Below are 12,293 nucleotides of genomic sequence, written 5' to 3'. Positions count from 1 at the left end.
GGGCAGGTATTACACCTGCTGTGATTGCAGCGGAAGGTGCTGTGGGAAGGGGACGAGGTGGTGGGGGTAATGGAGGAGTGGACCAGGGTGTCGCAGAGGGAACAATCCCTTTGGAATACTGACAGGGAAAGGGAGGGGAAGATGCGTTTGGTAGTGTTCCAGTGCACATCAAGACAAGCTCGAGGAACACCATCTCATTTTCCGATTAGGCACTACAGCCTGCTGGACTGAACATTGAGTTCAATAATTTCAGAGCATGAAGGGCCCCCATTTTACTGATATTTTTAGTTATTCTTTTTTTATATTTTTTTGTGTTTATTTTATTTTATTTTATCTTCGTTTGTTCCGTTTGCCTACCCACTTTATTTTCATGTTTGTGCTTGTGGCTGTTCAGTTTTCAGTACATTAACCCCCTATCTGTACTAATGCTTTTTCTTTCAACACACTATTATTGTTTGCCTTTGCTCCATGACCTTCTGGTCGGTTATTCTCTGTGACCTTGTCCTATATACACCTTCTCCTTTGTTATCTCTTGCCCCACCCCCACTTTACTTGCTTAAAACCGTTCACATTTCTAATATCTGCTAGTTCTGAAGCAGGGTCACTGACCTGAAACATTAACTGTGCTTCTCTCTCCACAGATGCTGCCAGACCTGCTGAATATTTCCAGCGTTTCTTGTTTTTATTTCAGATTTCCAGCATCCTCGGTATTTTGCTTTTATTTTAACATAGAGTCTATGTTGTTGGACTAATAATCCATAGGCCTCGACTAACGTTTTGGAGAGATGAGTTCAAATCCCACCATGGTAGTTAAGGAATTTAAACTCAGCTGATTAGATAAATCTGGAATTCAAATGCTACTATAAGTAATGGTGACCATGAAACTACCCGATTGTCATAAAGTCCATCTGGTTCACTAATGTTCTTTAGGGAAGGGAATCTGCTTTCCTTACCTAGTCTGGCCTACGTATGACTCCAGACCTAGAATCACAGAATTGTTGCAGTGTAGAAGGAGGCCATTTGGCCCATTGTGTCCACACTGGCTCTCTGAAAGAGCAATTGCCTCAGTTCCATTCCCCCACCTTCTCCCCATAATCCTGCACATTCTTCCTTTTCATATAACTGTCTAATTACCGTTTGAATGCTTCAATTGAACCTGCCTCCACCACACTCTCAGACAATGCATTTCAGACCTTAACCACTCTCTGCGTGAAAAAGTTTTTCCTCCTGTCACTTTTGCTTCTCTTACCAAATATTTTAAATCTGTGTCCTCTCGTTCTCGATCCTTTCACGAGTGGGAACAGTTTCTCTCTATCTACTCTGTCCAGATCCCTCATGATTTTGAATCCTTCTATCAAATCACCTCTCAGCCTTCTCTTCTCCAAGGAAAATAGTCCTAACTTAGAGTCATAGAGTTTTACAGCACAGAAACAGGCCCTTCGGCCCAACGCACCTGCACCTACCATCAAGCACCCGTCCTAACTAATCCCATTTCCCCACACTTGGCCCGTAGCCTTGTATGTTATGGCGTTTCAAGTGCTGATCTAAATATTTCTTGAATGTCGTGAGTGTTCCTGCCTCTACCACCTCTTCAGGCAGCATGTTTCAGATTCCAACTTCTCCAATCTGTCTTCATAACTGAAATTCCTCATTCTTGGAACCATTCTCATGAATCTCTTCTGTACTCTCTCCAATGCCCTCACATCTTTACAGAAGTGCGGTGCCCAGAACTGGACGCTATACTCCAGCTGAGGCCGAACTAGTGTCTTATACAAGTTCAACATAAATTCCTTGCTCTTCTACTCTATGCCCCTATTAATAAAGCCCAGGATACTGTACACTTTATTGACTGCTCTCTCAACCTGTCTTACCACCTTCAATGACTTATACACATATGCACCCAGGTCCCGCTGCTCCTGCACCCCCTTTAGAATTGTACCCTTTATTTTATATTGTCTCTCCATGTTCTTCCTACCAAAATGAATCACTTCACATTTCTCTGCATTGAACTTCATCTGCCATCTGTCTGCCCATTCCACCAACTTGTCTATGTCCTTTTGGAGTTCTACATTATCCTGCTCACAGCTCACAATGCTTCCAAGTTTCGTATCATCTGCAAACTTTGAAATTGTGCCCTGTACACCAAGGTCTAGGTCATTAATATATTGCAGGACCTACAGCAATGTGGTTGACTCTTAACTGCCCTCCTGAATTGGTCTAGTAAGCCATTCAGTTAAGGACAACTAAGGATGGACAAAACATGCTGCAACACCCACATCCCTGGAATGAATAAAAATAAATTGCAATGTAAGCATAGGTTTAGGATGCTCATATTAAATTGCTTTGGCCTGCTGCTTTAATGGAGGTGTCAGGTCTATAATTTTAAATGGGTCAGCACTTCCAGAAAAATAGCAGACAAAGGAATTTCGTGTGGACAGGTTAAGCTACCATTGCACAGCACAATCCCTAGGCTGTAGCTCTGCGTGGCTGAAGAACAAAAATCATCCTAATTCAGCAAATTCATTTGGAGAGGCCAGAAAGTAGGAAGTTATCCCACTGGCCGTGGCATGCTTGGCACAGACACTGGGCGCAAATGTGAACCAATGTGCCAATTCGAAATCTGGGTCTTCCAGGGAAGGTTTCCCGGGTTCAGTGGCATCAGTCACTCCAGTAAGCGGTAGATGATCAGCCATGATTTGTTTGAATGGCGGAGCGGGCTCGACAGGCTGAATGGCCTACTCCTGCTCCTATTTCCTATGATACCATGACCCCGCAAACACCTCTGGAACATGGGAATTGTTAGAGGAGAAAAGTCTAAGGTCCATCTAGCTCGCCACCTACCCTTCTGGTAGTCACATAATGCAATGGAGTTTTTGACTAATCATAACGATCAATCTCCATCAGTTAGTTTACAATAAAACCAGACATGAGGTGAGGAAAAACTCAACTGGATGGATCAGACCAGATACGAATTGTGAAGTGAATCTAGAGAGTACTGGTCATAATCAAAACTCACCGATTCCACTCAGTTACACTTCACTTCCTGTAAATAAATAATGAACTCACCACATTGTTAAACATTGGTGGACTGTCTCACTCATTTCCAAAATGTTCATACCTTGTGTATGACAACTGGCTACAGGGATACTGAAACTGTCCATTTTTGGCTTTTAGCATGGGATAAAGCCTCCTGACTGGAGGATCAGGTTTTAATCAAATTACCTTCTCCCAATCCAAAATACATCAACCAAACTTGGCAATGACTCCTGCCGAGTTGGAATGAGCAGAGCAGTGAATGTGAAGAGCTGCTGGAATGTTTTCATTGTCTGAAGCACACTGATTCCGACACGCTGTCTGAATCTTAATCAGTCTCTCCCTGTGGTCCTAAAAAATTAACCATTTGAGATCTAAGTTTTTCTCAATTCATTAGGGCGATTTTGACTATTGGTGGAGAATGGGTGAGCCAGGATAGAGTAAGTGTGTGCCTTCTACCCGTCTGTTCTCGCCGGTGTGGGGGCGTGAGCTATTTTGAGGCCAGAGTCTCAATTACATTCTGTTGGACAGTTGCAGGCACCATATAAGCAAACTGCTGCAGCGTCGACAGTGCTGCTTGGGCAGGAGAGTGGACAGTTCCCACACGGGCTTGGCCGACAGTCGAAGCCTGGGAAAGTGGGAGCCGATACCTGGGAGTGGGGCTTTTCTTTTTGGGGACCTCCCAGCCCCAGCCAAAACCAAATTGGAGGGTTTCCTTGACCATTTTATGAGCAGACTACAGTGGGCCATTTGAGAACTTTTCGTTAGGCCACTTGCACTCCGGTATAAATGGGGTGGGATGTGACGGTGTCTTCACAATTGCAACAATTAGGGCCCGACATCTATCACAGGATCCAAGTAGCACCCCGCCTAAAACAGGCAGGCGCTCTGGTCCCCCTTCTCAGGATCCAATCCACGATGGCGGCAGTGTGAATGCTAAGCGACAAAACCATTTTTCAGGCCTCTACCTCCTTGTTTATGCCTGGGCCCTATTGTATGTGTGAAGCATTTTGAGAGTTGCTACATTAATTCAAGCCTTTAATTTTACCAGCAACACCTCCCTGACCCCCATTCCTTTCAATTAATATAATTTCAAGAACAACAAAGAATTGCAATTAACATTTTTTTAATAAAAAACACATATAACATATTTTAGTTTAAAAATAAATATGATGCTACAGAATAATTAACTAGAGCAAAATAATGTTGTTAATATTTAAACAGTATTTTTAACAATTATGAAGAGAGACAGTAGCACCAATAAATATACTTTAAGTGACAAAAAAATATACTAAAAATGTGACTATAAACAATGCGCAAAGAATCACTGTTGTGGATTTTTCTCTCGCTCACACTTTCTTTTAATATATAACAGGCAGAATAACTGTTTGATTCCAACCTTAATTCTATACAAAGTACACAGCAGTTCATAAAAGTTAGTTTTTATTTCGTCCGTTGAGCCTCAGCTTTTCAGGGAGGAGAAGGGGTCTTGGAAAAGAGCAGGAGGTCTGGGAGCGGACACATTTGGTGCAGCTGTTTCAGTATCCTGCTGTGAAGCAGCATCTGGTTGAAATGCTGAACAAATAAAAAACGGGTGCCCGCCTGTAACAGACCCTGCCCCGATTTTCCAATTGATTTAAATAGAACAGAAATGTCGGTGATGGGGGTTATGTCTGGCATGCAATCTTTCCCATTCTATTTTTGTTCCAGGTTATTTTTTATTCTTTCAAGGGATGTGAGTGTTGCTGGCAAGGCCAGCGTTGCTTGTCCATCCCTAATTGCCCTTGAGAAGGTGGTGGTGAGTCACTTTCTTAAACCATTGCCGTGTTTAGTCACCACCCCTTCTGACAGAGATCAGAATCTCGCTGTTCATTTTAAGTAAGCCAGCTTATTACTTGTGTTATGTGTATGTGTATGTGTGGAGGAATGTGCTTCGATTCACATGATTGGCAGGGGGTGAAGAGTGGTTCCTCCCACCAGGCACCACTTCCCACCTTGCCAAAGCGATGGGTGTCTTTCCCGCCATATTACTTAATCTTTGTTGTAAGCGTGTTGGGACAAGGGGAGATGGTGAGAGAGCAGAGCAGGCACATCAGCAAAGAAGGTGGGTCAAAGCTGAGAGTGAAGGGGCAGCAGGTAGTGGGGGCAGGGTGGAGGCAAAGGTTAAAGGGTAGTAAAAGGGAGAGGGCGCATGAATTGTCAGGACAACCATATAACATCAGCAAATGCAAGTACACATAACACTGCTTCACAAAATTCACTTCTGCGTTGAAGAATTTAACACAAATTTACATGTTACATTTTCACTGATTTACCCACCCTGCCCTCCCCTACATAAACAAAACCCAAAGGGAGATGGATTCAGATATAGAGCTCTGGTAACTATCTCCAATACCTTCCAAGACATGCATGCTGCCGTCTAGTGCCGAGCTTTGTGCTAGCCTTGGCTTGGAATTCTTAATGCATGATCGCGTTTGAGGTGAGGTCTGTCTTCACCCACAGCCGAAGAACCGATGCTTATGGTTGGGCCAACCACCTGCCAAATGGTGCGTTAATGGGGCACATCATGCTCAACCTGCCTGCCCTCTCCACCAGTTAAATGGGTTATGTGTGCTTCACACATGCGACCCTAGCGTGAAACATGTGGTTCGTACTGGATCGCAGTCATTCTGCGGCGAGGGAGTTTCTGTCGCTCCTCGCTTGCCGAGCATTAGGCCGAAGGTGGTCTGCTCTGACCCGACAGGACTTGCCCAATTTGGATCAAGCTCAGCTAACCCCATTTTATCATCCTGGCTTCAGTTAAGATTAGCTGTTTTGTTTTACAAAGCAGGACTGCACTTATTTTACCTTGGGGCGGGATACTGCCTCACAGCAATGCTACTGCAACACACCCCCCCACCCACCACCTCCTCCCCGCCACCACCACCCACCCCGATCTTCTACATCTGCCATCTTTCAATGGAGGAAATCTGAACGGTCAATTAATATCAAAGTTTTAGAGCAGGCATCATACCCCAGATGTCACACACCCCAGATGTCACACTTTGTATAAATAACCAATAAGTCACAACTGAACGAAAGGAGATGGAAACATCTTTCCTGCTGTTCATGTGGAGTTTTTTGAGTTCGGGATGAGGTGGGGTGGGTGGGAGTTTACAATCTAGAATAAACTTCCAAAAACAGCCGTTAGGCTAGAAGTGACATTGGGGAACCTATCCAGATCAGTTCCCCACCAAGTATATGTAGTCTTGAAAAAAACATGGCCAAGCCAGGCCAGCAGCGAAACATTACAGCCTGTTCCCTTGTCTGTCTATAGAAATCTCCAGCCCTGTGGTTTAGGTCAGAGCACACCCCTCCACAGGCCTTTGTGCATCTGTTGCCTTGTCATAACCCAGTTCCTTCAATGGATATCCTTTTCGAATGTTTCAGTGTTAGTGACCCACATGTACCGTTTTAATGACCATTCCTTGGCTGCTCGGTGACAAAATTCGGGTGGCGCTCGGGCAGAGGGGTTGGGGTTGGAAAGTTCCTCCTCCCTACAGAAGCTTTTGACTAGTACATCGCACAGCTCCCAGCCGAGTATTCAACTTCCAGATTTGGTCGCGTGAGAACAAACATCCACCCATGTACCAACTGGGTCGATGAGACTCCACTCATTTTCTCTTTTGAAAAGCAGAGTGCTGAGGCACGTGTTATTGTTTCATTCTCACCCCTCCTCGAAGCCCAACCATACCGATTAAAACATCTTCATCCTGATTTATCATTCCCTGGAAAATCATGGGTCCTTGACATGAAGCTTCAATCCATCCGTATTTTAATATATAATATATAGATTTAACTTTTCAGTCGTCTTTTGTGAGGCTTGCTTTTTCTATATATATATATATATATATCGTTCTCATATATATATATGTCTTTAAAAAATGACCCAATGAATAAAACCAAGAATCCCAGGTTCATCATTTTCCCAAGTTTTCCAAGTAATTTTCTCACTTTTTCTTAGCAGCATGTATCCTGAATAATACCAGGCCTTTTAATAATAAAATATCGGCACAAATCACAGAAGGCCTTCTTCCCGGGAATGACTTTTAGTGTTTGTTTTAGTTTTCCTCCAGAAATCGTATTTAATTCAAAGTGCTGTGCTCATTCTATCCTTCATGTCTATGTCTTCTTTTTTTTAAAAAAAAGACGTTTTTAAAAAAAAAAATACAACGATTAAAAACCAACAGAAAACAACATCTGGTTTCTGTATCTCCGCTCATCTCCTAGGTTTTTCACACCTGTAAGGGGAAACACAGAAATAGAGAAAACACGGATCAGTGGGGTTTTCAGCAACAGAGCCCAGCAAACGCCCCCAGTATGTCTTATCTGCCGACTGCCACACTGTCTCACTTCTGCCTCTTCTCCTTTCTGCAGGTTCTTCCCTTTGCTTGCAATCTGGTTCCACGAAAGCAAGCGACCCTCACCCGGGCACGAGCCTAACTGACGAGGCTAAGGTTGACCCATTGCTATGAGGAAGGCAACCTAATGACGCTCAAATGGATTTGAATTTTAGCTGGGTGTGGGGGATGGGGATGTGGGGGGAGAAGGTGAAGAGAGGGGGTGGTGGGAGGCATCATTTTTCAACAGGGAAGTTGCCAGAAGCAGGGCACCTGGACAGTTCCCCTCCCCAAAATCCAGGGGACACAGAGTTTAATTGTAGCATCTTCTCATCTACCCATCTAGGAACATAGGAAGAGGAGTAGGGCATTCTGCCCCTCGAAACGGTTCCGCCATTTAGTTAGGTCAGGGCTGATTACATTCATTGCCTGACCCTGTTGATATCAGATAACAGGCCAGTAAACAAACCAGGGACGATCCCGGTCTTTATGCCATTGTGGGGGGGAGGTGCATGTGGGGAGGGAGGGTGGTGGCAGTGCAGGCAGAGGCAGTGACTATTAAATTCTGACAGGACAACCGATGTTGACTGAAGATATATGGATAGCAATGACAAATCTTTAGGCCCTAAGTGCATCCTGCATCAAAGCCTATTTGTTCCTGTAAAGCTCAGATAACATATTTTGATTATGATTTAGCAGCCCATTAGCATGCAGCTAAAACATTCACAGCTTATTCAAACAAGTCTGTACTTATAGGGACACCGTCTTTGTGAAGAAATGTTTGCTAAACCTTTGTTGAAGTTGCTGGGGAAGATGATCCTACAAGCTGCTGTCATATACAAAGGATGCAACGATCCATTCTTAAAAGGTATATCTTGTTGAATTTATCTCTTTGCAAACCTACAAAGAAAAGGTTTGACGCAACAATTTCCCAGAAACCGATGTCCCTTTAAATACCGTCTCATTAGTCAATCCATCGCATTTGGATACCAGTGTCGTTATTGGCTGCTTGAAGGCAGTAGGGCTTCATTGGGAGCAGTTTGATGAAGCCGTGTTGGGACTCTTCGCATTGTGGGGTAGGGGAGGTTTCCGAAGGAGTCCAGGTATAGAATGGGAAGGTCACTGTTGGCAAGCTGTGACTGAGAGACAGCTGCAGACACTATGTACACTGTCTTGCATGGGAAGGTGTAGACCTGACCAGCAGCAGACTTGACTGTCTTATCGGGTCTTTCCACTGTCAGGCACATTTTGTCATTCTATAAAGGCCCACGGTGATTTTTTTTTTTTTAAAGACTGCCTTTCTTCCTCTTTGGAGCACGGAAAGGAGGTTTAAAAGCACAGTTTAAAAAAAATCTGGACGTGATAATTATTACAATACATTATTTAAACAAAATGTATTTTTGTTTACAATTGATCTTTTAGTTGGTTAGACAGTCGCCATGGAAACAAGGGGATGTTCTACACCCTTCTGCAAGGGAATGTGTCTACTTATAAGTCGAAAAGAACTAGAATTATAGAATGATACAGCGCAGAGGGTGGCCATTTGGCCCATCGTATCTGTGCTGCCTCTTTGAATCGGCTAACCAATGAGTCCCACTCCTCTTGCTCTATCCCCCTGCAATTTTTTTTTCCCGTTCAAGTATTTATCCAATTCCCTTTTGAAAGTTATTACCATATCTGCTACCACCAGCCTTTCAGGCAGTGCATTCCAAATCATAACTGTTTGCATGAAAAACTTGAGAAGGTAGCACATCTGCTCGCATCCATGTGACAATATAAAGAAACGGTTGTAAAATTCTGATGGTGGATAACAGGTCGACAGGTTTGTGTTTTAGAGTGGAAAGAGTCATTTTTTGTTCTTGTTCCTGGGTGCGCACAACACCAGCGGTGAGCAGCATTATGGGAACTGCTGCTGTCACAAGATTTCTAGCAGCCAATGGGAAGAAGGGGGAAGTGACCTGGGATTTCCCTGGCCACTAATGGCTCTTTTCCTTTCAGCGACCAGCTTGTTGTTTCAGAACAAACTCACTGAGGTGAGGAAAGGCTTCACCAGTTTTGCAGGTCTGCAGTGTGACATTTTTTATTGCTTGCACTGGAGGTGAAAACTGAACAGACTAGGAAGGTAGAGACAAGTTTTGAGATAGCTCCCTTCCCATGCCTCAATTCACCCCCCTCAACCACAATAACTATAACAGACTTTCAAACTCACCCTCGTTCTGAGGGCCTCAATTCCTGCATTCAAGCAGAACAACGTGGAAGGGTTTGTGACCACTCAAAGTTGCGGGAGACTCTAAGTAGCCCTTGAATCCCCAGCCACTTTCACCCTCAAAATTTCCTCAGGTTGGAAGGCCTGAAATGGAGATGTGGAAAAGCCTGGAAGATGATGTATTGTCAAGAAAAATATAGCAGCGATTGCCTATTTGACTGGAGCTGCCTATGTCCTGCAGTTGACAAGGGATCATTTTCGGATTCCAGACCCTCATTTTAAACCTTTCTTTCCCCTCCTCTCCCTCACCTCCATCCTCCTACTAGTTCCCTTCCCTACTTTTCTTCCTATTCCTCATCACCCTGCTATTCTACCGCAGGCATGTAGGCAGCTGACGAGAGGCTGACAAGTGTGTCACAAGGTAATGTTAATGATTAAAAGCCAAATACAAATAATTTCAGCTTCCATTAAAACCACTATCGATGTCCTTCCAGCCAATTGCATGTGATTACTTTCAAACATTCTGCCCTTTCATGTAAACTCTTGTCACAAATACCTGCCACCACTATCTAAGAGCTAATAAAACAGCTTGGAAAAATGTTCTCACATTCCTGCAATGCCCGAGGCCATCTTAAATCACCAGAGGTCCAAATGTCCAACATATATTCCACTTGACAAAGTTTGACGTGCCAGTTTACTCCATTAAGTCATTAAATGTGATCATTTGCACAAGGGAGCAAATCAAATGCCAGTTGCTTGTGACCTTCAATGATCCCATGAAATTTTAAGGTGTGCGGGGAAACTCATTGAGTGCGGGAGGTGGGGTAGGAGGAGGATGGCGACCACCATTTGAGATTGCCTTTAGATGGTCTTTCATTATTGGGGGAGCATTCGGATAGGAAGCAGGGACTTTCCTTTCATAGGTGGTCTTTCTAACTATATGGGAGATGAGGTATTTGGTCCGTTCAGATCATCAGTCTTTGAGGCAGGTTTTGGTACAGATGAGTTACCTTTCAGGGAATATGGAGTTGTTCAGTAAAATAATCTTTCTAACTATTTGATTTTTGATTTTTAAGGCAAGGTCTTCTTAAACAAGTAAGTGGAGCATGTTCTTTTTGCCCATACTGGTTTCACTGTTTTGAATTTCCTCCCAATAAGAGATTTGGAGACTGTGGAACCATATCTGATGGGTTTCATCTTCTAACCAAAGGAAGAGTTCTTACCCTCACTAAGGGAAGTCACGTGCCCTCTACCTTCGCCTTATGTGGGCTCTGCTGCTTCCAGTGGCCAAAAGCACAGACCCTCGTATCAGCCCAAGGCTGTATTCCACCTGTCCCGACCTTATAACATAAACCATCGTCCCATTAGACAGAATAGGTTGCTTCAGATCCTGCTGGACTTTATTTCTCTTCATTTCAATTCACTGACTAGTGACAAATCTCCATTTGATCCAAGGACAGTGTTGCTCTTTCCTGGTTTGTTAAAGCAGTATAAAGCTCAAGATCTGAACTGTCTCCAGCCTGCAGCACAGGGCTGTAAGGGGTAATGCAGGAACAAAAATCCAAAGGCCCAAGATGTGAGAAGGCCTGAAGGAGACAGGATCTCTTCCCGGGAATAGTTCACAGATTCAGACCTCCGTTAAGTCCCACTTTGAAACATGGTGCATTGAGAATGTGCAGTCAGTGTAACACTCTGATTCAAGATGGTGGAGCATGTCGAACTCTCAATGGAACCTCGCTCTGCAGTCCTTCACTTGCTGGGTTCTCAGTCTCCACCATTGTAGCAGTGGAGTGGTTAGCGAGTAACTGGCAGGCTCCTGCTCATGAAGGAGGGAGGGAAGCAGGGTGAATTTCTCTGCCCTGCAGCTGGGTCGAGTGCCCTCTCCCAGAACCCAGTTTCAGAGTGATCTGCGTTGCTGGCCTGTCCGCCAGGAATGGCATCTGGCACAGGAAGATTCAAAGAAGCAAGGACAAGAAATACCAGAGAAGGTCCTTATTTATACCTGTGCAGTTAATCAGGAATAAAACTGGCAAAGGTATCTTTTCATCCACCTCAACATCAAAAGCCCCTTCCCTGATCGATCAATTCTTGTATGATGTCTGAACCTTCCTCTCTAGCTCCAAACACATCATCCTCCTGGTGGTATCGTCAGCATGATGAAATCAAGATTCCTTTGTTCCGTCTCTAGCTCTCACTATTTCCCAGGATCTGAAACTGTGGAATATCCAGCCCTTCCAAGCCTTCTCCGCCATTTAATTAGGGGATGGCTGTTTTCTACCTCAACTCCATTTACTGCCTTCCCTTCCTTAATCTTGCTTTCCTCCTACAGCTTACAAGCACTTGAAAGCCAAACCTGGCGTCACCTACCCACTGCCTCCTGATATATTTTCTCTTTTAAACCATGACACAGAGCCTCAGCTTCTCAAAAATAATAAAAATGTGCCTTGGCAACAGGCCCAATGTTCCATCAACGATGAATGGAAATGGCTGTCCTTTCTCTTAGTGCCCGCAACCTCTGCCTCACCTAACATGCTCACAGGGCAGCTGGAAGGACAGACAGCAGGCTGTGTCAGGTCGAGAAAACCCACTTCCGGAGAGTGTCACATGCTTTATAAATGCAGAAAAGAAAGGAGAATAGATGTTATCCCGGAAGCTCTGCAGGAGCAACAACCAGT

General features: G+C 44.2%; 1 protein-coding gene across 5 annotated transcripts in view; it reads right to left on the bottom strand.

Annotated features, from left to right (window-relative positions):
* Positions 1 to 4,205: 4,205 nt before the first annotated feature.
* Positions 4,206 to 12,293, bottom strand: part of vegfab (vascular endothelial growth factor Ab) — a 36,008-nt gene continuing 27,920 nt past the window's right edge. For 4 of the 5 annotated variants that reach the window (XM_068027910.1, XM_068027914.1, XM_068027911.1 and 1 more), the window contains one exon: positions 4,207 to 7,313. In XM_068027910.1, the coding sequence (XP_067884011.1) occupies positions 7,292 to 7,313 (22 nt within the window). In that variant the 3' untranslated portion in view covers positions 4,207 to 7,291. Of the gene's footprint in view, positions 7,314 to 12,293 lie in introns of all 5 variants that reach the window. The other variant, XM_068027913.1, reaches the window with a different exon arrangement.

The sequence above is a fragment of the Heterodontus francisci genome, chromosome 3 (assembly GCF_036365525.1).
Source record: "Heterodontus francisci isolate sHetFra1 chromosome 3, sHetFra1.hap1, whole genome shotgun sequence".
In the NCBI taxonomy this organism is placed as follows: domain Eukaryota; kingdom Metazoa; phylum Chordata; class Chondrichthyes; order Heterodontiformes; family Heterodontidae; genus Heterodontus; species Heterodontus francisci.
The sequence above is the reverse complement of the archived record's forward strand: the minus strand, read 5'-3'. Positions and strand labels throughout refer to the sequence as shown.